This window comes from Harpia harpyja, chromosome 10, assembly GCF_026419915.1.
Source record: "Harpia harpyja isolate bHarHar1 chromosome 10, bHarHar1 primary haplotype, whole genome shotgun sequence".
Lineage (NCBI taxonomy): Eukaryota > Metazoa > Chordata > Aves > Accipitriformes > Accipitridae > Harpia > Harpia harpyja.
In genome coordinates, this window is record NC_068949.1 from 19,779,478 (window position 1) to 19,807,043 (window position 27,566).

The 27,566-nt window shown below is 38.8% G+C and overlaps 2 protein-coding genes across 9 annotated transcripts in view; one reads left to right on the forward strand and one right to left on the reverse strand.

Moving 5' to 3' along the window:
* Window positions 1-440: 440 nt before the first annotated feature.
* RPS24 (ribosomal protein S24) lies at window positions 441-6,927 on the reverse strand. 3 transcript variants are annotated; one of them, XM_052799631.1, is made up of 7 exons: window positions 6,830-6,927; window positions 6,003-6,068; window positions 5,214-5,423; window positions 4,636-4,746; window positions 3,727-3,744; window positions 1,525-1,560; window positions 535-643 (listed from the first exon to the last, which is right to left on the reverse strand). In XM_052799631.1, exons 1-5 carry the CDS (start codon window positions 6,830-6,832, stop codon window positions 3,739-3,741), a joined length of 396 nt encoding a protein of 131 aa, XP_052655591.1. In that variant the 5' UTR covers window positions 6,833-6,927; the 3' UTR covers window positions 535-643; window positions 1,525-1,560; window positions 3,727-3,738. The 3 variants fall into 3 exon arrangements, with proteins under 3 accessions (XP_052655590.1, XP_052655591.1, XP_052655589.1); XM_052799629.1 differs by lacking the exon at window positions 6,830-6,927 and adding an exon at window positions 6,575-6,742; XM_052799630.1 differs by lacking the exons at window positions 3,727-3,744; window positions 6,830-6,927 and adding an exon at window positions 6,575-6,742 and having other exon boundaries at window positions 441-643.
* A 552-nt stretch (window positions 6,928-7,479) lies between these two features.
* POLR3A (RNA polymerase III subunit A) overlaps window positions 7,480-27,566 on the forward strand; it is a 40,073-nt gene continuing 19,986 nt past the window's right edge. For all 6 annotated transcript variants that reach the window (XR_008236902.1, XM_052799051.1, XM_052799053.1 and 3 more), the window contains exons 1-18: window positions 7,480-7,579; window positions 8,084-8,219; window positions 8,755-8,892; window positions 9,439-9,610; window positions 10,947-11,101; window positions 12,063-12,302; window positions 14,183-14,345; window positions 14,543-14,679; window positions 15,827-15,930; window positions 16,433-16,574; window positions 17,100-17,240; window positions 18,498-18,567; window positions 19,272-19,399; window positions 20,901-21,039; window positions 23,057-23,221; window positions 23,517-23,689; window positions 24,890-25,001; window positions 26,109-26,227. Coding sequence is in view for 5 of the 6 variants with exons in the window: in XM_052799051.1 (XP_052655011.1) it covers window positions 7,536-7,579; window positions 8,084-8,219; window positions 8,755-8,892; window positions 9,439-9,610; window positions 10,947-11,101; window positions 12,063-12,302; window positions 14,183-14,345; window positions 14,543-14,679; window positions 15,827-15,930; window positions 16,433-16,574; window positions 17,100-17,240; window positions 18,498-18,567; window positions 19,272-19,399; window positions 20,901-21,039; window positions 23,057-23,221; window positions 23,517-23,689; window positions 24,890-25,001; window positions 26,109-26,227 (2,478 nt within the window). In the remaining variant the exon portion in view is untranslated. The remainder of the gene's footprint in view (window positions 7,580-8,083; window positions 8,220-8,754; window positions 8,893-9,438; window positions 9,611-10,946; window positions 11,102-12,062; window positions 12,303-14,182; window positions 14,346-14,542; window positions 14,680-15,826; window positions 15,931-16,432; window positions 16,575-17,099; window positions 17,241-18,497; window positions 18,568-19,271; window positions 19,400-20,900; window positions 21,040-23,056; window positions 23,222-23,516; window positions 23,690-24,889; window positions 25,002-26,108; window positions 26,228-27,566) is intronic.

The following is a 27,566-nucleotide window of genomic DNA, read 5'->3' on the forward strand; positions in this document are numbered from 1 at the left end:
ACTTCTAGCACAGAGCATGCCTCATCCAGCCACTAATCCAATCTTAAATGACTCCTTTAACACTACCAGATGAAAAAATAGGGGTGTACTGTACAGTTTGCAGACCAGAGACAGACCCCAGAGCCTGTCTTGACAACTCAGGAACAAAAGACAAGTCATACCTAACTCCTTCATTAGCAAAAGACTTAACTGTGGAAGTATGCAGCTCTCAGATCTTCACCTACATGTTTTGTTGTCCCTTCAGCTACGTTCTATAGGTCTATATAATATAGGCAGTCAAACAAGCACATCTTAAAAGGACTTTCCAAACCACAGTTTGAACACCAAACAACAAAAGCATACCTACCTCCATGAACTAACGCTGCCTCTGCTTAGCATTAGGTTATACTACGACCTGTAGAAAGCGCTGATTCACTTCAAATTGATAGTCAAAACAAGAGTTGTTTCATTATTAAAAGATTTTAATACAGTGCAAACGGTGCACTGATCTTGAATTTCTCAAACTTTACAAAATGGTAGCTTTCAAATCAAAACTAAAGGGTAAACCAACATTTTATTGACATAGTTTATTTGATGTTAAAGCCAGATAAGCAGCTTCTTTCCGGAATAATTCTTTCTATATTTCTTCATAGAGTAATGTAGTCTGTAAAGGAAAAAATAGATCAGTGCCACATGATTAAAACAATTTTTACACTCATACCTTTATAGAGCCTGAAAAACTGGCTCCCAAACAACTCAGGTGAACCACACTGCCTTTCTTAGAAGAACGCAAGGTTCACAACTTCACAGTACTGTCATGGGAATAAATGAGAGCCTAGATTACAGCATTTCTGTAGAAGAGCTCAACAAACTATAATTGCTTTGCCAGCTTTCTGTTTAAGACATTATATTCACTACATCAGCTCCCAGACAGACTGTTTAAGTTGCTTTAAACCGAGTCATTCAGACCATTTGTAATAAAACCACAGTTTTATCTGTAACAGTTACTGCCCACGGTATATCCAACTCACGTTTCTGCAACAAAGATATAAAAATATAGTCTAGGACTTGTCTAAAAGAATATCAGGCTTGCTTATAAGAAATTTACTTGAAATTAGTATCTATAAGAAAAATACAGAAATTTGTCCTCAAAATAGAAATCATACTACTTCAATCTATTTAAGACAATAAAAAACAAGGCCTATTATCCTCTCCTTGTATCTACAAAAGGCAGATGTAAGCCTTGTTTACAGTAAGACTAAATAATCAACAGTTTCAGCAACAGCAAATCCTAACTGCCTGATTTTTTATTGCAGTCTTTATACTAATCAGGTGCTTCATGTAAGTGGAAGGCATATAAATTATCAACTCAGTAGTAAGCACAACAGTGCTTTATAAATATTTAAGTCTTTCTTAAACTCTTGCACTGTGTTCTATATCAGCACAAGTATCGTGGTCTTTGCATAAATCAATATTAGACCTGTGTCGTCATAATGACTACGGACTACTGAATGTCTACCGTTACAAAGCATTCTAAAGTCATACCTGTTATCCATTTTCCATCTGAAGTATGTTCATTTACTGAAAAAGAAAAAGCATTTATTAATAAAAGAATAGTTTTATCAAAGTTCTACTACTGTAGAAGATGGGAGCTTTCAGGCTTTTTACTGACATTCACAATATGCTTTTTTCAACTACCACAGTGAAATGTGACAGGAAAACCCCGAAGTTTTGACTACTGTAGAGGCTGAAGACTGAGATTTCACACATTCCCTCAAACTCAAAATGGGACCTAACAATAGCTGTTTAGGGCTTAAGTAATACTCGGAATGCAATTGCATGTTCAATTATACCTTCAGGCTACAATGGCTTAAAGTGCCTATCCTGCCACACTTCTGTTTGATACTTTCTTTTTTTAAAAAAAAACATTTGTTTGGAAGGCTCACATGTCAAAGGCTGTCACAGCTACAGTTGTGACATTAAGATGTAGGGTGGGGGTTTTTTGCATTTTAATATCACAGGGTATATGGGTCACTGCTCTGAATGCAAACACTAGTTGAGGGACATCCTCATCTACTTGTTGCAAACTTCCATGCAAGCTCAGCAAACTATAGAGCTACAGAATATATTAAATAACACAAACTACTTCAAAATACTTCTCTGAAAACTGCAAAGAAAACAGAATGGGAATTCTGAAGGAATGAGAAGTAAAAGGAAGCATCAAAGAAAACTTTTAACAGTCAGACATCAGCACAGTTCATGTCTGACTTTAAAGTTCAAGAAAACTATTCAAGTATGATTCACCATTTCAATAGTTTTCATGACTACATGGTACATAACTCTTACAGAAATATGGACTTGCCTGAAGATGTCTCGGAATCAAGTGCCTACACATTTGAGATAAACAGTTTTCACAGATTGTTTAAGTGGACTCCAAAACGTGTTCCAGGACTCCTATTAAAAATTCTTCCACATGGCTGTGATAAAGGATTATGAACCATACATACCACACCATTATGTTTAAACATGCATTTTTCAAGACAAAGCTTTAAGACACAAGTGTATTCCACAAGCTTTTTTCTGTGATGAAGCAAAGAACTCTTCTCAATCAACGTAAAGATTAACCTGTAAACAAGTAAGGTCTAACCCATGCATACATATCAACTAAAAGATCATTTTAAAAGACATTAAAAAACCTCTAATCAAAAACACAGTTCACCTACTACTGAGATTGCATGTTAGTTTGGGAAGCACTTGATACAGAAGTCACATCTGCTATATAATGATCACAGCACACGATCCTGGTCTTAAATTTCTAAAGTGTTTATATATTTTAGGACAATTTTATGAACTGGACAGCTTTAGTAATTCACGTGACAGTCATTTAACCAATTTGCATTAACACTTAACAACAGCTACCTTCAAGTGCAAAATTCTTGAGTTCATCCATACTACTGGTATCAGTGCAACACTAAATGACTCCCTTGACATTGACAAGAGAGTATATGTTAGTGTTACTACTATACCAAATGCTAATTTGTACTGTTACACTGTAAACAAGCGTAGGACCTCATAATTAAAACAGCATTAAAGCAGAACGGAAAAAGGCTCCGAATCTTATCTAGTAGAGTAGTTCTCTCATCTAGTAGTTTGCAGCAACACTGGTTTATTTCCATCCAGTGATAACAAGAATTTCACTTATGCACCAAGTCAATAATCTAATTTCACAGAGATTTCTAATTTCACTGTAATTCATGTCTGGACTTGGAATACCGCAGGCCAATAGTTAAATACAGTTTAATGCTGACAACTGTGTCATTTCCAACCAGCGTCTCAAATGCACTAAGCTGTGATGTGACTTAGTTTTCATAAAGATACACAACTACTTTCACACAAAGGTCAAATTACACATGCAATTGCACTGTACTACTTTGAATCAGAACCTGGGGTGTTCTGAACCAATGCCTCAAACCAATGGCATTGAGTTTCTTGGATTTCTTCTCACTGGGAATTCCTTATTTTAATGTTGTTTCACTAGTCTCAAAAAGTCGTTCGCTATTAGCCAAATTTTATTTCTAAGTCACACAGAATACAGTTCATTATGTAGTTATCTGAACCCTTACAGGACAGAAGCAAGTTTAAAGCAACATGCATTATGCAAGGCAGTACAGTGCTTCAATTAAAACGATGGACACATGTTTCAGTGATGTATAATTCAGTCAACACATCCATGCTTGTTTTCAGTACCTGCTAGATACTTCATTTCTGATGAAGAATTCCAAGAAAGTAGAAAAAAAGCAAAAGTGAAGATTACTAAAGTTGAAGAAGTCAAGGCACTTTAGCAGCTACAGAAATAAGCATCAAAACCCATCACCCTCTCTCCCCTCGTTAAAACACTTGAAAAAACCCACTTAGCTGTACAGCTTACTCAGTATTTTTCAGAGGACAAAAAGCTGCTAAGGAAGATGACTGTCTTCACACCCAGGCTATTCCTCAGTTTTGGTGGGTTTTTTTTTGTTTCATGATAAAGGAACTCTGCCTCCCTCCAAGCTGCTTGTATCAAGTTCAAGCCACAGAACAGGAAGCTCCCACCAGGGGAAAACTCCACAATCTTGGAAATCAGTCACTTAAACCCAGGGTAAAGCAGGCACTCTACCTTATTTGTATTTACACACTGTCCTCACTGCCTACACCACCACACATCCTTAACAAAATCTCCTCTATTAATAACACCATAAATAGCAGTAACTTGGTGGAGTAAGCATTAGATATTTAGGTAGTCTGAGTATCAAGTGTTAAGATGATCTAATTTGTATATTGCAATATCAAGTTACACGATTAGCGCAATACTGAGTTATGCGATTAGAACGATACTGTTAGGTTTATGAAAGTTTAACTGTAGTTCAAGTGAAATGTAGGAAACAATTATTTAAGAAGCATTGTTTCATGTTGTATCAGCTAAGCTTGCAGCAGTGAGGAGCAAAACTAAGCTAGTGAGCTGATAAGCTATATGACACCACACAGATTACCTTCTGTTATCCAACAGACCAAGTGAAAGAAATGGAAGAAAAACAGTGTTATTCTGCTGAAGAACTTCTAATCAACATTTCTAAGGCAACATGCTAGAGTGCTAGCTTACAACTACTCCCATCCTACCTTCTTGCCAGCACCAACATTTGCCTTGGCTGTGCCCCTGACTTTCTTCATTCTGTTCTTACGCTCCTTTCGCTGCTTCCTAGAAGTCTTCTTCTTTTCATACAAGCCATGCTATTAAAAAAGTTAAAGTTGCATTTAACATCGTTTCACTGATAGTAACTCTGAATTTAAGTTCTACTACTTCTAGACTCTTCAAATACTGTTTAAATTTGAAATATTAGCTAAATAGTAAGACAAGTTCACTAATAAATCATTCAACACAGAAAATAAGCACTGAAGTAGCATAAGGATCAGCCCCATTTCTTATGCTTCTTCAAGACCTTTAATAGCAGTTAGTTATCTATTACTGCTAAACATCAACTGGTAACATCAGTTTTGCTTTCCCAAGTTCCCTGTAACATACAATAAAAAACTTACACTATTTTGCAAATGCAGAAGCTAACCTATGCTGTTTTAAGATGTCTTATGTACACCAATAGTACTTTCACAAAACTTTAGCTTTTATACCTATAAGTCATAAATGACTAAAGACTTCAAATCTATTTAAATTGTTTTCTAGTTACTGGAAAACAACTTACCCTGGCAAGCCTGTGTTTGGGTTCATTTTTCTTTGCATAGTCCAGGGAATCATAGATCATGCCAAAACCTGTTGTCTTGCCACCACCAAAGTGAGTTCTGAAGCCAAAGACGAAAATTACATCAGGGGTTGTCTTGTACATTTTTGCCAGCTTTTCCCTGATTTCTGTTTTGGGGACTGTGGCCTTCCCAGGATGAAGAACATCAATCACCTAAGAAGAAATTTTTACAAGTTGTATAAAGGTCAATACCCAGTACAACAGCAAGGTGCTACAGTCCCACCATGAGCTTAACACTTAAACTAACACACCTTAGCAGTAAAAAGTATTATCACTTTGATACAAAAGTGTTTGTAAGGGTTCTGCTTCATAGAATCATTTAGGTTGGAAAAGACCTTTAAGATCATCGAATCCAACCGTAAACCTAACACTGCCAAGCCCACCACTACATCATGTCCTTAAGTGCCACATCTACACACCTTTTAAATACCTTCAGGGATGGTGACTCAACCACTTCCCTGGGCAGCCTGTTCCAGAGCTTGACAACCCTTTGTGTGAAGAAATTTTTCCCAATATCCAATCTAAACCTCCCCTGGCGCAAGTTGGACAAAACAGCTCACTACTTCACTATCAAGATTTACCTTCAGCATGCATCAACACATTTAAGCCTGTAAGTTCTTACAATAAGAGCTCTGGAGGGTTTAAGGGCCCCTTATTTATAGTGGCTAAAAAACACTTGCAGCCCAGAACCAACAGAGAAATAATTAAAGGGAATTTTCTGTGTTCTTTTACCATCTGCTTGCGCTGAAGCAGCCTGTTTGTCATGAACTTCCTGGTTCTGATGGTCACTGTGTCATTCTACAAGAGAAGATACAGAGTAAAACAAAATAACAGCCATACATGCAATTCGATCTTAATATACATATGAATAACACACAATACAGCAACAATCACTAGTCTCTCAGATTGAGTTCACTGTCAGTACCAAAGTGGCCTGCTCCCGCGCTACAGAAAACACCTCTAAAAACTAGATCAAAAAACTGACAGACTCATTCCCAGCTTCCAAACAACACAGCAACATACATACTTCTATCATTCTGAAAACATGAAACAGCTTTTAATGAAACATATAGACTACAACCCCAAGCACTACAACAATACAAAAAAAGCTTCCTTAACAAACCTGAATGTTACCAGTTCCTTAATGCGGAAGTTTCCTTAAAACACCTACACGTTACTGTTGCCTTAATACCTTCAGAGAAGAACAGCCGCGAGATTAATACCCGAGTACGACCTACAGCGCCCCTTTAACGCCTTAAGAAATGCAACGTTACACTACTGCCACAGCCCAGGACTGCTCTTACCCACCAGCAGCACGGAGACGCAGCAGGCCAAACATATGCCCCGGCCCACAGCTCGCCGCTACCAACCGGCACCGACCCGCCGCGGCCAGGCCGCAGGAGCCCCGGCTCGAAGCGGGATGACAAGGCCCCGCTCAGTTTCCACCATACCCCCATAGCCCACTACGGGCAGGCCAGCCCAGCAGCTGGAGAGCCCCGCTGGGGCGGGATGGCGGCAGCACCGGGCGGATTTGCCGCACACCCCCAACAGACACTCACCATCTTGGCGGCAGCCACCCTGCCAGCGAGCGAGAAAAGGAAAGGGGACCTACCCGCAGCCAATCACAAGGCAGCGCAGGGGTCCTTCGTGCCCGGGGCGGAGCCGCGCGTGGGGGTGTCCTTTCCAGAGCCGGACCCAGAAGGAGGCGGCAGGGGTGGCTTATATGCGCCTGATGGGCGCGGCTGGGCTGGGAGCACGGCCTCCTCAGCCCCGTGGGAGGCTGTGCGGCGAGGCGAGCTCCCCCGCTTGTACTGGTGCTGCCGCGGGGTCGGTTTTACCAGCCCGCCCCGCCCCGCCGCTCGTGACCAGGGTCTGGGCTAGGGCTGCCGCGGGGGAAACTAAACGCAGAGCCACCAAGCGCGCTTGGCGGCGCAGCTCCTGGCAGCTGGGGGAGCGACGGTTGCTGGCGGGTGACAGTACCGTGGCGGGCAAGGGAGCGCCGGTGGGCGCCGAGGGCGCTGAGAGTCAGCCCCAGAGGCGGCTGTGAGGAGCGGCTGGGCGGAGGTGCGGCTGCTGCCGGCGGCAGGGGAGGCCCCCGGAGACCGCGGCGGGAGGACCCTAGCTGCGCCCCAGCAGGGGGCGCCGCCGCCGCTCTGCGCCGCCGCCGCTCTGCGCCGCCGCCGCGTGCAGCCGCGCCGGACGCTGAGGGGCCGCCGCCGGGCCCGCCACAGCTACCGCCGCCCGCCGGCACCCGCCGCCGCCGCCATGGTGAAGGAGCAGTTCAGGGAGACGGACGTGGCCAAGAAAATGTGAGTGTGCTCCGCCGCCCCGCCCCGCGCCGCCCCGTGCTCAGGGACCCGGCGTTGCGGCGGGGCGGGCCCGGTGGCTGTGGCGGCCAGCGGCAGAAATCCCAGGGCGCGATGCAACCGCTGTGAAGGGAGCCGGGGAGAAGCTTAGCGGCGGGTGATGCCACGGCTGCTCCGCTGTTGAAAGCGCTGGCGTAGGCTGCGCTCTCCCGGGTCTGGCTGGCCTTGGCTCAGGCTGGCGGCGGGGCCCGCGGGTGGCTGTGCCGGTGGGCAGCTGTAGGGTTGCCCAAGAACATCGATAAATCCCCCAGATATAAACCACTAACTCGCTGCAGAACAGCTCTCTCTTTTATACTTGCCCCAAAAGAACCTGCTTCAACAATACTGTGAATCAACTTAGCTGCCGTTGCATTGCTTTTGAACACCTATGTGCGTGTGGCTGTAGTTATAAGTATTTCTGCATATATATACAAGTGCACATATACACATGTGAAATTTCCATTCTAGAAGCCACATCTGTTTTGGCATGAAATCGCCAGAGGAGATGCGTCAGCAAGCTCACATTCAAGTGGTTAGCAAAAACTTGTATAGTCAGGACAACCATCATTCTCCGCTGCAGTATGGAGTACTTGACCATCGCATGGTGAGAACTGTTGGGTTTTTTTTTTTTCCCCCAACCCTTTTTGTAGAATTACTTGATGTGGTTACAGATAAGTGACTGAAGTTTACTGCTCATCCAAAATACATGCAAATGTGTCTCTTCCTGAATTCCATAGACTGTCAGTTGCAGTGACAGTTACTTTCTTCATGCTTTTGGGTGGTTTGGGAGAGCATTCTTTTGAGACAGGAGATAAGTGTATCCTGCCCAGTTGTTGGGAGACCCAGAGACATCTGTCTACAAAATAACATTGTAGATTAGCAGGCTGTAGATCAGTTGCAAAAGGCTGTATGAGTTAATGTCACTGGTATCAGTAGGGCCTGCATGTGAAGGACATTTTTCTTAAGGATTGGAATGAATGTCATGCTACTGACGTGCTTCTGATGCTGGGAAAAAGGAGTAAGTGCTCTGGGTGTGCTGTTAGGATCGCTGACTAGCTTAAGAAGTCTTCGATTTTCTATGCATTCACTTGATTATAGCTAAAATGCTTTTCTATGTGTGTGTTCCCCTTCTCCCAAAGGGAACCAGTGAAAAAGACCGACCCTGTGAAACCTGTGGAAAAAATCTAGCTGATTGCTTAGGACATTATGGGTACATTGACTTAGAACTGCCCTGTTTTCATGTTGGGTACTTCAAAGCTGTGATAGGCATCTTACAGGTAAATTATTACAGTTATGATTTGTCATCAGTTTCTAGTCTAGAAAAATGAAATTATCGGTAAAGATGATGCTTGAAAGAGTAATTGAGAAGACCAAAATAAGGTTGTATTATAAATTTTATCATTATGCATCTTGTGTTTTCTAAAAAAAATGTATTTAAATACCAGTCCTAGTGATGTAAATACATATGTTTTATTTTAGGTAATCTCAGACTGACTAATTTAATCCATTATTTTTCTGTAGTAGTTTGAATTAAATGTATGCAATGTAATTTGCCTTTTAGGACATCCCAGTAAATCAAAACTGTTTGCTTTATATGGATCTTTAAGATCCTGCAGAGCTTAGAAAAGTATTTGCTTCATTGACTGTATTTTTTTTGGTGTACTTCTTTTTTGTGTATTACAGCATATTGGTCTTTCAACCAAGACCACCGTATTTCATTCAAAAAGACTGCATTCTGTTGAAGAACTTAAGTTATAGTAGAAGAGGTTACATATCTGAATGTGTCTGTTAAACAGCTGTGTTTATATGTGTTTACACTTAAGATGATCTGCAAAACCTGTTGCTGTATCATGCTGTCAGTGGAAGAAAAAAAGCAATTTTTAGATTACCTGAAGCGACCTGGCCTTACATATCTTCAGAAGAGAGGACTAAAAAAGAAAGTGTCTGAAAAGTGCCGAAAGAAAAACACTTGTCCTTACTGTGGTGCCTTTAATGGTGAGTGTTGACATTAGCAGTTAGTGATAGTTATCTACTGTGATGGTTTTTACCTTGACGGCTGTGATAGGCATCAAAATCTTGAATATCCTTGTTAGTTCCACAGCTAATGGATATTTTACCTGGCCCTTATTAAGAATTTGTTAATTGCATTCTTAATGCCAAGCACATGCTTGTTCACGTTTCATTTATGTGGATATAGACATTGTCCTAGTTGCTTCTTTTGTTTCATGTGATATCTCTTCATGGCGGTAACCAATATTTGATACTTCAATAATAGCATAAAAAACCCTGCTTAACATGTTTTTAAAAATATTGGGAGCTATTGTCGGTGATCAATACCTTAACATAGAAGCATTTGTAGACTTTGTAATTTTGATTGAACTTCATTTTTCATCATTGTATTAAATTATCATTCTTAACATTAGATGTGCTTGTCGTCATCTAGGAGGGTATGTTGTGCAGTTTGGCAGTATTTGAGCTGTGATGATCTTGGGTTACACTGGAATTTGTTCTTCAGGGCAGAGTATCTTAATAAGATTTCACATTTGGTTTTCAAAATGTGTTGGTTTTTTTTTTCTTCATGTACACTGATCAAGTGATACTGCTGTTAAAGGACTTGCAGATTCATAGTGGATGGCTAATTCATAACTTCAAACTGTACGTTTTTAGATCTTGAAAATTGTGGGTTGTTTGTAATGATCAAGAGCCTGAATAAATAGAGAGCTGCTTCATTGTAAGTGCCACATACACACATAGGGAGCACAAACAATAGGCATTTACAAAATTAAGTGGTAGGTCAGCATACTTCAGTAAAAATAATTGAGTTTGGAAGGCACTTATACTAGTCTGTGGAAATTTTATGAATAATGTTACCTGCAAAACATGAGAATATTGCTCAGATTTTTCTTATAATTCACTTCCAAAATTACTTTAGAAGATAGTGGGATGATATATAAATGCACATCTTAGTCCCATTTTTAGTGTGGGAACTTCTACTTAAAAAAATCTGCTGTGATTGAGGTGAAGCGGAATTAAAGTGTGGGCTAAATTACCTGCTTTCAGCTTCAGAAGCCGCATCATGATCTAGGCACACCAAGCCAGCCATACAATGAGACATGACCTTGTTATCCTCTTCTTGTTTAATGAATTTAGGAAACTGGTTAATAAAGCGGATAAAGTTTTATTTTATTCTTGTGTTCACTGAAGGCTTAACTAGTTTTGGAACTGTAGCTTACTCATTTTAAGTTTTGGGGTTTGGGGTTTTTTTTTGGTGTTTTTGTTGTTTTTAAAAAAAACAAACCAACCAAAACAACCCACACTTATTTGCTTGCAGGAACCGTGAAGAAGTGTGGTTTGTTGAAAATAATACATGAAAAGTATAAGACCAATAAGAAAGTTGTAGATCCAATAGTATCTACTTTTCTCCAGTCCTTCGAAACTGCCATAGAACATAACAAAGAAGTAGAACCCTTACTGGGAAGAGCTCAGGTGAATCTTATTATGACTTAAATTTGCTGCTAGTTTTTGTGTGTGAAATAAAACTCCTCAAAGGTTTTCCATGTAGCAGCTTAAGCCTTGTGGGTTGTCCAAGATTTTCATATACCAAAAGACACTTGAAGAATGTTTGTATTTATTGCAATAATGCTGACTTTGCTAAAATGAGAAATTTAGTTCATTGGTATGTTCTGATACATAGCTTTCTGTCTGTAAAGAAGGGGAATGTTCTTGGTGTGTTATACTTCCGTAAGCTAGAAAAGAAAGAAGAAATATAAGCCCATATAAACTCTACATGTACATTTACTGTAACTCCGAGTTTATTACAATACACAGAATTTTTTTTTTTTCTTCAGAAGAACTTGAGAAGGAGAGAGGAGACTTAATTATCTAACCTTTTTGTTTCGTTCAGCTTTGAACTGTGTGCAGTTTTGTTTCCTTCTGCTCTTTGCAAGCTGGGAAGACCTCCGGGTACATATTTGGACAGAAAAAGTAGTGAATATCTGGAGTTACTTATACTACAGCAACAGCTGTACTAAAGAGAGAAATGAAGTTTTGAAAAATAGTCTAGAAAATACTGTGATTCATTTGAGTTTCTACTAATAAAATGAATACAATGTACTGTAAGTTTGTTGTAAGAGGTTTGAGTTGCTTTGTCAAATAATGATGAAATACTCTCAGTTAACTCTTTAGAAGAGAGAGTAACATGATAAGTAAACACTGATGTAAAAGGAAAAAAAGGAAGGAAAGAATATAGCAAGTTAGTATCTGAGACTAAAAGCATTGGTTCAGAATAAATAAACCAAAACATAGTTTTGTTTGCATGAATAGTTCTTCTCTATTTGTCTTTTTAAAATACTTTGGTTTTTGAACAATCAGTAAATGAGGGGAGGAGGGAAGCATTGAAACTCTTACGTGATGGCTTGTTCTCTTCATTCTCCAATGGATTTTGTAGGAAAACTTGAATCCTTTGGTAGTATTGAACCTCTTTAAAAGAATCCCAGCAGAAGACATCCCTCTGCTTCTGATGAACCCAGAAGCAGGTAAACCTTCGGATTTGATCCTCACAAGACTCTTGGTGCCTCCACTGTGTATCAGACCCTCCGTTGTGAGTGACTTGAAGTCTGGCACCAACGAAGATGACTTGACAATGAAACTGACAGAGATAATTTTCCTCAACGATGTAATAAAAAAGGTGAGTCATCCTTCAAGCTCTCAGAGACTGTTGCCTTCAAAAAGATTTGGTTAGAATTGAATACAGCAAGTGGTTTTACTTGTCTTACTGCTTACAATCTAGCAAGCAGTCTGTACTGTACTGGTATGTCGTTTGGCATTTTGTTGAAAGAAATAGAGAAACCTGCTTCAAATAGAGCTGGCTGACTGGCTGCTTGCAGTATAGGACCTACTGAAGATCTGGTAGTGGATCATGGGAAAAGTTTTTTCTTTTGAGTTCTGGTCCGTAAACTCTTCTTTTTTCTCGCACATTGTCTTTCTTGCGTGCTTTCTTTCTCTTTTTTTCCCCTCCCGGGACTTATGACACTTTTCAAATGGTCACTTACAATGAAAACATTATACTTTTTGGTTTGGGGGTTTTTTTTCCCATGTAGACCTTCCTCTTTTTTTTTATTACATCTTTGTCCTTACTTTATTCCAGTATCTGTTCTTAAGAAATCAGGTCTCAGTTAGCATGGTTATCAAATTGAGACTAGAAGTAAATTTGACAATTTATCGTTTGTTTAGAAGAACAGTTATGCCAGGCTAATATTTTCAGGCTTTTCAAAAGTGGTCTTTTGTCAGGCAAACAAAATCAAGTGAGCACTATTAACTACTGGTGATTTTCCTGGCTGTGAATTTATATTAGCTTAACTTCAGTGGCTTGGGAAAAATAGAATTTAAAAATATACATAGTTTTGTGAGCATTTGTCCAAAGTAGATGCTAGTCAAAAGAAATTTTTTGCTGGGTTCTCTTGTGAATGGCCTTATGTTATAGCAATATGCATCCTGTTATAAAGTTATCTCACCTTTTTCATTCCAATGTATGAAAGTTTTTTAACATTATTTTTGAAAGAATCCTAGAATGGTTTGGGTTGGAAAGATCATCTTAAAGATCATCTAGTTCCAACCCCCCTGCCATGGCCAGGGACACCTTCCACTAGACCAGGTTGCTCAAAGCCCCATCCAGCCTGGCCTTGAACACTTCCAGGGATGGGGCATCCACAACTTCTCTGGGCAACCTGTTCCAGTGCCTCACCACCCTCACAGTAAGGAATTTTTTCCTAATATCTAATCTAAATCTACCCTGTTTCAGTTTAAAACCGTTATTCGTTGTCCTGTCACTATACTCCCTGTTAAAGAGTCCTTCCCCATCTTTCCTGTAGGCCCCCTTTAAGTACTGAAAGGCTGCTATAAGCTCTCCGCAGAGCCTTCTCTTCTCCAGGCTGAAGAACCTCAACTCTCTCAGCCTGTCCTCATAGAGGAGGTGCTTCAGCCCCCTGATCACCTTCATGGCCCTCCTCTGGACCTGCTCGAGCAGGTCCATGTCTTTCTTGTGTCGGGGGTCCCAGAGCTGAAAGCAGTACTCCAGGTGGGGTCTCCCAACAGTGGAGTAGAGGGACAGAATCACCTCCCTTGACCTGCTGGCCACGCTTCTTTTGATGCAGCCCAGGATGCGATTGGCTTTCTGGGCTGCGAGTGCACATTGCTGGCTCACGTCCAGCTTCTCATCAACCAACACCCCTAAGTCCTTCTCCGCAGGGCTGCTCTCAATCCACTCATCGCCCAGCCTGTATTTGTGCTTGGGATTGCCCCGACGCATGTGCAGGACCTTGCACTTGGCGTTGTTGAACTTCATGAGGTTCACATGGGCCCACCTCTCAAGCCTGTCAAGGTCCCTCTAGATGGCATCCCTTCCCTCCAGTGTGTCGACTGCACCACACAGCTTGGTGTCGTTGGAAAACTTGCTGAGGGTGCACTCATATGATACGATATGAGTTGTACTCATATCAGAAAAATTCTTCGCTGGTTTGATATGTGTTGTTATATTTATTTTCTGAACTGGATAACTATTTTCTTTAGCATAGGATATCAGGAGCCAAAACACAGATGATTATGGAAGACTGGGATTTTCTTCAACTGCAGTGTGCCCTGTACATTAATAGTGAGCTCTCAGGAATTCCTCTCAACATGGCACCTAAAAAATGGACCAGAGGTTTTGTTCAGAGACTTAAGGGAAAGCAAGGTTTGTCTAGAGAGTTGTTTTTAACTTTTTTTTTTTTTTTAATTAAACCACAAAATACTTGCTATTCTACAGCATATATCTGCTACTATTATGTTGCACTTCAGTGATGTACTGTGAAAGATGTTCTAATGTGCTGTCTTAACATAATATTTTGAAAACAATTTTTTATAAAAGTTTTCACTTGCTTATTTTGTTAGGTCGGTTCCGAGGCAATCTGTCTGGAAAGCGAGTGGATTTCTCTGGCAGAACAGTCATTTCACCTGATCCAAATCTAAGAATAGATGAAGTAGCAGTGCCTATTCATGTTGCTAAAATACTAACCTTTCCTGAAAAGGTAGGTAGTGTAGAACCAAAACTTTTTCTATGCCTTTCTTTTTTTTTTTTTTTTTTTACCAGACCTCAGTGTTGTCCACCTTTATAACCTTGCTATAAAAGGGAGTGAATGTATTATTTTATGTTCAAAATACCATTCAGTGATGCTTTGCCAGTTTTGTTGCTGCTGGTAAACGAAGGTTGTAGTAGCAGATACATGCAAGTCCTTTGTCCTGGTTTCAGTTGGGATAGAGTTAATTTTCTTTCTAGTAGCTGGTGTAGTGTTATGTCTTGGATTCAGTATGAGAAGAATGTTGATAACACACTGATGTTTTCAGCTGTTGCTAAGTAGTGTTTAGACTAAGTCAAGGATTTTTCAGCTTCTCATGCCCAGCCAGCGAGAAAGCTGGAGGGGCACAAGAAGTTAGGAGGGGACACAGCCAGCGTAGCTGACCCCAATTAGCCAAAGGGATATTCCATTCCATATGATGTCATGCCCAGTATATAAACTGGGGGCAGTTGGCCTGGGGAGGGATTGCTGCTCAGGAACTAATTGGGCATCGGTCAGCGAGTGGTGAGCAATTGCATTGTGCATCGCTTGTTTTGTATATTCCAATTCTTCTGTTACTCTTATTGTCATTTTATTATTATTATTTTCCTTTCTGTTCTGTTAAGCTGTTCTTACCTCAGCCCTTGAGTTTTACTTTTTTTCCCCCTGATTCTCTCCCCCGTCCCACTGGGGGGGGGCGGGGAAGCGAGTGAGCGGCTGCGTGGTGCTTAGTTGCTGGCTGGGGTTAAACCACGACATACTGTGAAGGCATATGGTGTAAGGAGTGACTTATCAAGAGCGAAGAGTTTTGCTTGATTTTTTTTTTAACTCATACATAGCTTCATATGTTTGCTGGTGTATCTGTCTAAGGAGTGGTTGGGTATTTTTATTTCTGAATTTACTTCCCAGATTTTTAATTTAATTTCATTCTGATGTTCTGCTCTAAGATTGGCTTACATTTTTCTCCTCTATTCCCTCCTGCCTGTTCCCTTCAGCAGCTGGAGGCTGTGAGGGGGTTTGTCAGTTGAGCCTAAAATTTGAAAACACAAAAGCCACCAGCAAAAACAAGAAGTCCTGAAACATGTTTTATTTGTTTCTGATTGAAGTGTTTATGCAACAGGTGAACAAAGCAAATATTAATTTTATGAGGAAACTTGTCCGTAATGGTCCTGATGTTCATCCTGGAGCCAACTTCATACAGCAAAGGCACACACAGATGAAAAGGTATCATGCTTATCTGTAATGATTCACTCTTTATTTCTCCCCATCAACTTGTTCTTACTGCTGTGTGAAAACAGTTAGATATACAGGGATTAAAATTTATTTTTAGAATCTTTCATAAAGGGCAGTAACAAAAAAATGGTCATTATCTCTTGAGGTTTAGTCTACAATTTCTTTTTAGATAATTTGTGGGATTTAAACTTAAGTGTACATACTAATGAAAGTGAACTGCAGTTAGATTTTTGTTTTGGTTTATGACTGAGTCTCTTTTATTTGAAATAGGTGGTGTAGTACAGAGATCAATGAAAACAGGCAGCTTTGTTAATAGCACCAGGACTGATGTTTAATGATGCAATCCACATCAGTTTTGTCTTCTCTTTATTGTAATACAAATACTCCAACATTTAATGGAAGAACTTGCATTATAAATAGAATTATTTTCAGTTGTGTGAACATGTTTCTGACTTTGTTTCTTCTGACTCTATTTGTTATGTGGTACTATAAGATTTTTGAAATACGGAAACCGAGAAAAGATGGCCCAGGAGTTGAAGTTTGGTGATATCGTGGAGCGACATCTTATAGATGGTGACATAGTCCTGTTCAACCGTCAACCCTCTCTTCATAAACTGAGCATCATGGCTCACATTGTAAGTGCACACACAGCCTAACATACAGGTAGTGCATCCCTGAATATTAGGTGGTTTACCTTTACTGATGTTTCTCTTACATGCCCAAAAATAAACAGCTTTTGAAACACTGCATGGAGATGAGCATGAATACAGTGCAGTTGTGCTTTTGCATGGGAATTGATGTGTAACGGGGCAGTATGCTGTCTGGACAATTCTGTTAATAGCCATAATTGACCTCAGTATCTATTCTTGCGTAAGCGTTTAATTTTTGTAGAGTTGATGTCATCTCTACAAAGCATGTTGTGTTCTGTGCTTTGTATAAATTCTTCATAGTGGAAGTTATTAGCTACATTTGTATAACATAACCTGAGTACAATTTCTGTCAGTTCCTGGTTGAGTTAAATCCTATAATCAGAAGTTTTGACTCGTGTCTGCAATAAAAAGAAGATAAAGCCTACAAGGAAGCACTCAGGCATAGCTTTTCATCTTTTAGCACGCTTGACTGTATGTGCATCACTTTTTTTTTTTTTTTTTTTTTTTCAGGCTAGAGTAAAACCTCATAGGACATTCAGATTTAATGAATGTGTCTGTACACCGTACAATGCAGACTTTGATGGAGATGAGATGAACCTTCACCTTCCTCAGACAGAAGAAGCAAAAGCAGAAGCACTTGTTTTAATGGGGGTAGGTGGATAATGTTGGGGTTGGGATTTTGCTAGTGACAGGTGGGCTGAACCCTGTATTTCTTAACTTGCATGTGAAATCTGAAATATTATCAAGATTCCTGGGTATGGATAATGTGCGACTGTGAAGCTGCCTGAAAACTCTGCAAAAGGGAATTTAGAATAAATTAGGACTGTTATGCAATGGAAGTCTAATAGACTTCTATTTAGCATCTGAGGAAAACTCAATGGTTTTAAGTAAGTAGATGTCATTAGTATGTTTCTGCCTGACTGTCCTTAGTGATTGCTACCAAAATAGGGTGGCTCTGTTACCGAACAGATACGTACTTTGCTTCCTGGTCTGACAGCCCAGCAATTGCAGATGGTCAGACCAACTGGAAATGAGATGGCGATAGTGTGCTTGTACTGCAGAAGGCAGTTTATCAGAGAAGGCAGGAGACAGTAGGCTCTTAGGGCAGGGAAAAAAGAGGGAAGGGAAGGTAGATAAAGAGGGATCTGATGGTTGCAGGCATTGATCTGTGGTGTGAAAGTAGAATCAGTAGCATCAATCTGAGGATTTTCCAGTACATTGCTCCTTTAGGGTGACTGAATGCCACTGCTACTTCAGATGTACCAACACAGCTGTTGACTGCAGCATGTATTGGCTTGCGGAACTGATTTGCGAGCTTAAAAAGAACCCTTCCCCCCCGCCGCCCCAGTGTGTGATTTAGGTTTGTGTGGGCCTGTGAACAGTTCAGGCAAAACTGTGCTGCATAGGTGGGGGTGATTAACTGGAGCACTGGTCTGAGTAAGACATAAGAAGATGGGGCTAATGGAAGTGGGTAGCTTGATTATTACATATCAGTAGGGTCACACAACTTGAAGTTACGCTCACTGCAGGGAGCTAGTGAAATACCTCTTTTGTCCCTTCTCAGGTTCTCAAAGCTAGCTTGTCTACCCTTCCCTGTCCTGTTCGAACAGTAACCTACCAAACACATCAAGCTGATTGCAGCTTCTGCTTTGGAAACAGAATATGTAATTTTCAATAACTATTCTCAGTTTATTCCTTAATTGTCAATAGACTTGCATGGACTGTAGTGAACTGAAACATCTAGTTTGTTTTTTCAATCTCTTTGAAGAAAGCTGTACTTTGATTTAGAATAAGCTTTTACCATTTTTGCTAAAATAACTGCCTTAAATGGTAAGTTTCCTTCTGAGTGACAAATGGAATATCAGTGTCTTCAAATGTGTAATTTTTTTTGTTTCTTGTATCGTATAGACTAAAGCAAACTTGGTAACACCAAGAAATGGAGAACCCCTTATCGCTGCTATTCAAGATTTCCTCACAGGTGTGTATACAAGCTTATTTTATTGCTGTGCAATTTGACAGTTGTTCCTTCAGAATCACTTCTCACTTTTCCAGAATTTTTCTATATGAATTAAAAAATTTCTCCTTTCACAAGTCAAACTGACATTATGAAAGTAAGGCCATTGTTAGTCTGAAATATAATGATGTCCTCAGAATCTCTTCTGATACTGTCTACCTTTGTAGCTGCAATTACTATTACCTCTGCCTATGTTTTGCAGTGTTTCTCTGACAGAGAAAATGAATGTTTGGGTTCTTTGTATGCGTTAGGTAGACAACGTGAACTGCTTATGATTATGGTAGAGGAGTTGAATTCATTGGTCAAAAATTAGTTTTAACCTGCAGTAAGTAGCTTCAAGTTTCCTTAGTTCTTTGGGAAATGTCCAATGAATATAAGGAAGGTGTACAAAAATTAATGCCAAAGCCTTATTTTAACCTGTGAGATAGAGTCTGAGAGAGAGAATAGATTATAGAAATGCACTGGTTGTAATTTTTAGAAATTTGAGTATGGAGCAATTAAAAAAAAATTCTGGGAAGGATTTACAACTGAAGCTGTCTGAACTACTGTCATTTTGCATAGTAAGTAGGTAACTAGTATTAGAATGAAATCATTGATACTGAATATACAATAGCTTTTAAACTTAATCTCATTTTAGTCTGTCATGTTAATAATTTTTTACATTCTAGGTGCCTATCTTCTTACATTAAAAGATACCTTTTTTGATCGAGCCAAAGCCTGTCAAATTATTGCTTCTATCCTGGTTGGCAAGGATGAAAAGATTAAAGTTCATCTTCCACCTCCAGCAATTCTGAAGGTGTGTCAAACTCTTTTTTTTTTAATGTTGACCCATGGTGACGTTCTCAGCAGAGACAGTTCTTGTTTTCTCTGCCATTAGTTTTGTATGAGATTTTGTATTTGTAAAGTGTAAAGTGCAAGGATCAGAATTCAGGGCCAAAGCTACGCAGGAGTTTTTTGATGGTTCCTGATGCTGAACAGAATCGACCTTGCATGGTGCTGTCCAGATGCAGGGTTCCTTCAGGGTTCAAACATAGCTTTGCTATTATCCTGCTACTCTGAGACAGACCACTTGGCTGTTAGTGGTCAGTAAAAGATAGGTCGTTCTTGGTAACGTCACTGTTACTAGCTGTGCAGACTAATATGGGGCTAAATGAAGAAACTATGTTACTCCTTGGGTGTCCTCAAGTAGTGTCCTGAAATGCTCAACAGTTCTAGGTTTCAGTATCCCAAATTTAGGAGATATTAAACCTGGGAAATAGTATGCTTTAGTTGTTAACCTGGCAATGTGTTAAAGAGGATGAGTGCTATGTGATTTTTTTTTTTTTTTGGTTGGTTGGTTGTTTTTTTGGTTGGTTTTTTGTTTGTTACATCATGTACACAAAATACTTATTACAAAGGACAGAGTATTTGTGTATTTGTCATAAACTTTGAAGAGAGCTATAGTATCATTTATTAGATTAGGGTCTGTTAAGCCTTCATTCACATACATTTATGGGTGCCTGTATTTGATTAATTTTGTACTTGAGGCAAACAGTATTGTTTGGAGAGAGTTTGGTACACTTTTAAATTTGTTAAATACTTACTAAGTATTGGTGTATACATTTTTTTTTTTTAATACCTTTTATTTAATTTCAAAATAATAAGTGTAATATTAGGGAAATTCAGAAAGTGAAATTGAAATACCAGTAAATAATACTAATACAGAACAAGTTCAGAGAATTTATGGGCAGTATCTAATGTGAATTTTGTAATTTTTGCTAATAGCCAAGAGCAGTGATTCTTTGACTGCTTCTGTCACTCCAAATGAATAATTTTGGTGGTAGCTGTGACAGTTATTTACATTTAACTACAGCTGAGGGGAGTACATAATTATATGAATGTTTAACCTCCTAAAAACTTAAACCAAAGGCACTATATAAAGAAGGAATTATAAATGTTGCAACCTCTTTGAGAAATGAAATGACAGCAGTGGCATCTTTTTTTCTTTTCTTTCGTTTTCTAATCAGAAAGGGAAACATGACAGTAAGAGGGAGCAATAGAAGATGTTTCTCGAAATGCATGCACCTACCCTTATGTAAAGGATAACCATTCAGCAGTCAGTGTTTTTCTATTTATAAAAGTGCATAATACTTCCAAATTCAAAGGAATGCTATTATGCACTTCTACAAGTATAGTTCTACAAGTATAGAAAGGTTCTGTACAGAAAACAATTTTACAATTAAATTCTTGCTTGCTGTTTTACTGTAGTTGTAGCATAAACTCTCTAATCCTAATTCTTGTCCTTTTGTTTCTCTAAGCCTGTAACACTCTGGACAGGAAAACAGGTTTTCAGCCTCATTCTCAAACCCAGTGATGACTGTCCTGTAAAAGCCAACCTACGAACCAAGGGCAAGCAGTATTGTGGCAAAGGGGAAGACCTGTGTTACAATGATTCTTGTGAGTGATGCTTCTACAGCTGTGTTTTGGAAGTTTTCAGAGAAATTGTAGCTATTGTTTTGTTGAGTTTGTTGCTGTTGAGCTCACTGTAGGAGTTAAAGCAGTACTTCACATAAGTATTCTTGAAATGAAAACCAAAACTATGCAGTTTTTCTCAAAAGTAGAAGTCATGCTGAACACCAAAGGAAAGACTTGGATGTTTACTTGTAATAAAATTTCTTTTGTATGATGCTAGGCTTGTTGTGATACTAACATAGTATTTGAAGGTGAGAGAGAGAGAAAAGCAAAGAAACTTTGGAAGTGGTTGTGCAGAGGGAAAATGGAAAAATTTACTATCTTAAGTCAGGGTAGTGATACAGGGATTAGAAGTTAAACAGTGAAAGGAGTTAGGATACGTAGGGAAGATAGGAATCCCTAGGATATTAAACCATCTGTATCCTTCGAGTTAGGGAGGTCAGAGTGGTGGATGGAATGCAAAGCATCAGGATTGAAAAGGCTGTAGGAGATGAGCAAGGCTTTGCTTGCTATTAATTTAACATTCATGTGGTAACAGCTGGAAAAGAACTTGAGCAGGCAGGATTAGCTTGGTTCCTTGCTGCTCAGAGGTGTGATTTAAGGAACCTAGTGAGGAACCATTGATTTCCAGTAATTCTGTCGTGCAATGCTGATGTGAGAAAGAATTTACCAGTTGGGACTCAAATCCACTCTACACCAGCCTCTGAGCGATTTCTTTAGAAGATAGGACCACTCCATGGTTGTGAAGTTGGTTATAAACACAGTGGCACAATTTTTTTTCAGCCTCTGAGGAATGTGGGGTGAAACGCAACAAAGCAATCTTGTTCACACTCATGCGAACATAGGCCATCTTCTTTGCTCTGCAGTCTTTTCATTTTAGGAAGTATGGGAGGATTTTCCATTTTCTGAGTTCAACAGTAGCAGATGATGTGGAAAACTTTTGGATTTCATTGGTGTCTCTGTTCAGTTCTCTGAAAAAACGTAATTTCTGAAGCAACACTAATTCTCTTCAGAAGGTTCTTTGCAAATTCTTCAAAGTCTCAAGAAATCCTGGTATCATATTTTGATTGTATATAATAAGTGTTAAAGCAGTGACCTCTGGTTCAAGAAGATGATTACCTAAATTCGCATTGAAAATTCTAAGCGTAGAGTACAGTGTGCAAACATCTACAGTGTTCTGCATGAAATGATTTTAATTGGATCCATCTAGATGTGCCAGTTCTTCTTTGAAAGATGCATAATGAAGTTAAGGATGAACATATATTATACTGGTCTTATAGAAAATATGTCTAAAGTTCATGTACAGAAGACACTTTTTAACTGGTTAAAGGCTAAAGCTTGTAAGGAAGATTCAGTGCCTGAAATGGAAGGTTCCTGATGAAGCAAGAGGAAGTAATCTAAAAGAGGTAGTGTGCACAGGCCTACAGGCAAGATGGATGTCGTTATGATATGCATGTAATTAAAGAGACGTCTGAGTCCAGTGTGTCTTTTAAATTTAAGCTGTGGCTCCAGAGGTGATTTCAGTTGAACTGAATATCAGAATCTTTGAATGAGAACTGTAACTTCACTTCTGAAATTTTGTTCATCTACTTTATAAATAAATAAATAACATTGGTTTAATATGCATGATTGAGGACTTTTGTTTCTGGACAGATAAGATTGATTGAAGTCTTCCTTCTGATTAATGAAGCTAAATTTATATTTAGATTTTTAACAAAAAGGATTATTCACAATGTTTCTCACAAGTCTTAAATTGGATACAGTTTCCTTTCTAAGAGGGAAGGGAAATAAATTTTAACTTAAGTTAGTAAGGTCAGCTTGTAGGCTGTTCCCCTTGCATACTTACTCATGCAGTTCTACAGATACATTAAATGTCTGTCTGTGGGTTTTGTTCTTTTCATGAACAGAGCTTTTATTTATAAGCCTTCTCCATAACTGATTACTAGAGTTTAGGTAATGTTTTAGAAAAACCAATGAATTCTTTTTGCCTTTTTATTTCTAGATGTCACAATTCAAAACAGTGAGTTGATGAGTGGCAGTATGGACAAAGGAACTTTAGGTTCAGGATCCAAGAACAACATCTTCTACATCTTGCTGAGAGACTGGGGACAGGTAGAAGCTGCGGATGCCATGTCACGACTAGCCAGACTTGCTCCTGTCTATCTTTGTAAGTGCATTTCCTTGTAAAATAGTATCTTAAAGCAGAAATACAGAGCAATCAAGCAAGATTTTTGCTTCAAATATGATGTACTGTATTTAAAAAAAATAAGCTAGTTGTGAAGCTGACAGAAACTGTGAAACAACTGATTGTGCTTTTGAAGTGCTTATGATGGTCATGTGATGGGAGGAAAAAATAAAGTTCCTGATGATAATATTTCCTGATTTTAATTTGTTTTCTCTATATGAGATTGAACTATCAATATAATCTTTTTGTTTTCCCTTTTTTTTTTTTTTAACAATAGCTAATCGTGGCTTTTCAATTGGAATTGGAGATGTAACCCCGGGGCAGGGCCTGCTAAAAGCGAAGTATGAGCTCCTGAATGCTGGCTATAAGAAATGTGATGAGTATATTGAAGCTCTGAACACTGGCAAGCTACAGCAGCAGCCTGGTTGTACTGCAGAAGAGACACTAGAGGTAAAATTTTTAATTTAAATCGCTATGTAGTTGGAGTAGAGACTTCATGAATATATTAATGTAAATTGTGAATTTCTAAGTTGTCCTCTGAAACCTAAAAATACAAGCAAATAGGGTCCCTAGGTATGCAACCTTAGCTGAGTCCATCTAGGCTTAACATTTAGATGCTTGTATGCATCTAAAAATATTAGCTAAATACTAAACAACTGAGATGCTCTCTCCCTCCCTCCTGGCTGGATTTATTGTGGTGACATACAAGAGAATAAAATTACATAGGTAATTGGAACGGGGTTAATTACATTTATCAATATTTGCTAAGTTAATAAAGAACAGTAACAGTAAAGAACCTAATCCAAGAAGCAAAACATGCCTTTAGTTATAGATCTGTTTATATGCAAGTGTTTTCTTGCCCCTTATTGGGGAAAAAGTTAAGTGGACTTTAGTTATGTGGGGTTTTTTCTTTTTTCTGTAGAAATTTCGATGAAGAGCAATGAATGTTGCCCAAAAAAGCTTACGGACAAGGGACGTAATGAAGTTAGCTCAAGAACACTCGTTCATTGTCTTTTATGGTTTTATACATTTATCTTCTTGGCTAGTCAATGTCTAATTTTTACCTTTAAAAAAAAAAAGTAGAAAAAAAAAAAGAATAAAAACAACAACAAACAACCAGAAAACCCCACCCTATGATGTACTGCCACAGTTGTCCAGTTTGAAGTGGTACTCTGGCTGAAAGAAGTGTCTTGCAGTCTTTTCCACTCTTCCTCTTTTCAGATGCCTCTGTATGTCCTAGAATGTTTTTTTTTGATACAGTTGTTATGTTCTTAACAATTGGAGATATCAGCATTGTACTTTCTGAAAGCAGTCCAAAAATACAATTTTTTGTGGTAATCTTTTACATAGTGCAGCAAGACTTAGAGCTTAGTTCAATGCTCAGTTTAGCTTAAGCTGGTGCTGCTGACAAAAGAGGTTGTCATGTCCCTGCCTACCCCTGTCTTATCCCAACAGAGACTTTTTGTGCAGCAAACTGGAAAGTTATGCAAGTTAAAAGTTAAACTTGTTTTACCCAAAGCAAAGTCTAGGTTTCTTTATTGTATTTTGAGTTCCCTTTGACTACTGACGGTATTGCTGGCAAGTGATAGGAGTACTATTTGTGTATGGTATTTTTAACAAATGTTGAATCTCTGAAATCTTGGATTTTAGGCCTTAATCCTTAAAGAACTCTCTGTTATCAGAGATCATGCTGGCAGTGCCTGTCTTCGAGAATTGGACAAGAGCAACAGTCCCCTTATCATGGCTCTCTGTGGTTCTAAAGGTAGGGATAGCTAAGCTTTGGCAGTAGATTGCTTGCTCCTTTACTGTTCTCAAAATTATTTGTTCTGTCTTTATAGCTTATTTTATACAGTCAATTGTGCAAGTATTAAATTCACGTCGTATAGATTTGAAGTGACTCCTCTCAGTAAGTACAGGTTGGGTATAGGTGATTAAAATCATGATGTGCTAGTTTTTGTATCTTTATATTTTTTGTACAAGTTGAAAAAACATCCTATTGGAACCTTAGATGTTCTTAGGACTTGAATTAATTAATTAGTAAGAAGTTTTCAGTTGCATTTCTGACTTCAAGTATGTATATCACATACAAAAATCAGCCGGAAATTATATATTAAGAATTGGACTAATAATTCAGCCATCTTCTCTGCTTTGTTTCTGAAGGACCACCTGTGTAGTAAATATTTGTTTTATACTCAAATTCTTATCTGAGCTTTCCTTTGTTTCCTGTGACAATTTGAAGAAATCACTTAACTCTTTGCCTTTATTTATCTGTCTCTAATAAATTGTGGAAAGCCTCAGGGTGATATTTTGTACTTCTAAAGAAATACTGAACTCTAAGGAGGATATATTAAGTGTATAATTGGGGGGGGCATTGTTTGCAAACATGTTCAGCAAATAAAACTTCTGAGTTAGTGACTTAATTCTCTGGACTTAATGTGTTCTAGGAATCTTGGTAGACGCTGAGCCCTTCATAAAAAATGGTGTTAAAATATGTTTACTGCAGAAATTTTGAAGCAAAATATGTAGGTTAGGATCATGGGTTGTATAAAACACAATCCATAATACGAAACAGGGTAAGGACTATAGTCAAGTAGTAGTGGCATGAATGTCTATGACCCAAAGAAAAAAAATTTAAAAGGAGTTGTTAGCTATATCATAGACTAACTTAGTTGTCAGTCTCTGCATAAATGCTGAAATTTACAGTCCAGGTAACAGAAAGCTTCTTTAACTGTTGCAATTCTAAATGCATTTTTGACAAATTATGAAGCTAAATAGTAGGTCTTCATATAAGTGAAGACAGCTCATCAGAGCAGCACTGATATTCCGCATTTGTGAGTGAGATTTTTTTTTTTTCTTTCTTTCTTTTCAGGCTCCTTCATTAATATATCCCAGATGATTGCTTGTGTAGGTCAACAGGCTATTAGTGGGTCCCGAGTTCCTGACGGATTTGAGAACAGATCCTTGCCTCACTTTGAGAAGCATTCTAAGGTAATTCTGTATGTTTACAATACACTGTAAAGAAAAGTGAAACAAGTTGCCTTAAACCATTTTGAGAAGGACACATGATAGGATGTGTTGTCATGACATGGTGAAGGAAAAGGACCACACATGGTACACGTAAAATGTTTTGAATGTGATTTGGTAGTTAATGGTAGTGTTGTGAATTGCCGTAGGATGTCTAGTTAGCTTGAATTTTTACAGCTAAGCCTTGCTCAGACCTTTCTAATTTGGTAAAATTAAAGGAAGTCTCATGATAGATTTTTGGTTCTCTTGAGAGTCCTAAAAATAGTTTGTTAAAGTTTCTCTCTTCGTTCTGTTTCACTGCACTAAGACTTTTCAGGACAACTGCTGGGTGCGTGTTGGTATCTTTAGACAGGTGAAACATGCCAGGTAAACCATTCTGGATTCTGGTGGGGTGTTTTTGTTTGTTTGTTTTAAATTTTTTCACTAGGATAGATAGATATCATGGGTCACTCTGAACGTTCTGTGTTTGAGTTGTGTTCTGCATGAAGCAATAAGGAGTCTCATGCACTCGTTAATACAATTCAGTGAGATTAGGGTTTTTTTTAAACTGCTATCTGAAATCTAATGATTGGTAGAGAATGTTTTAGGTAACCCAGGTGTGGGATGGTAGCCATGACACTTGCATTTGTCACTAAATGTCCACATTTCAACTTCTGAGTTCTGCAATGTGAAATTTTTTCTTTCTTGAATAAATTAAAGAAGAAAAAATACTGCATGGATTAGATGAGAAGGAAAAAGTTAAATTTTAACTATAGCTTTTTTACTGAAGTAGAAAGGACTACCTCTTAAATAACAGCAAAAAGTGAGCTTCTAAGATGAAGCTCTTTGTAGGCTATACATTGTTCTGTGTGATCATGGAGACAGTTTGGTGTTATTTGACTTAAAGGGATGTCTGCATAAAGTTCATTGGCAAGAGCTCTTCTCAGAGGTGTGAGCAAACCATTTGAAAGAATTAGTTATGTACATAGATCCAGTCATATTTTTTCTGGATTCCTTAGTCTTCAGCACTGCATATACCTTTGTTATACTATTGCAAAATGAACATTCTCATCACCCTTTCAATTTTTGCAACTTTAAGGGAGGCCAAAGTGTTAGAAGTTGGTGTAGTGTTTGCAAGGAATGGTTAGAAGCATGACAAGGCTTGTAGGTGGAGAAAGAAAGTCTATTAGATTAGTTTGGAAGAACTAGGCAAGGGTTTTGAAGCCTTTGTTCAGAACTAAAATACAAACATTGAACTTCAAAGCTAAATGCAGCTGAGATGACTGCTCTATGTTTGTGTATGTATTGGCTAACTATCTGAAAG

Excerpts from the sequence above, each read along its gene's own strand:
- RPS24 (XM_052799629.1), bottom strand. The coding sequence starts at position 6,727 with ATGGGGGTATGGTGGAAACTGAGCGGGGCCTTGTCATCCCGCTTCGAG. Across the intron at positions 5,424-6,002 it reads TGCTTCAGCGCAAGCAGATG|GTGATTGATGTTCTTCATCC; the intron begins GTAAAAGAACAC and ends ATTTCTTCTTAG. Across the intron at positions 4,747-5,213 it reads CCAAACACAGGCTTGCCAGG|CATGGCTTGTATGAAAAGAA; the intron begins GTAAGTTGTTTT and ends CTTTTTTAATAG.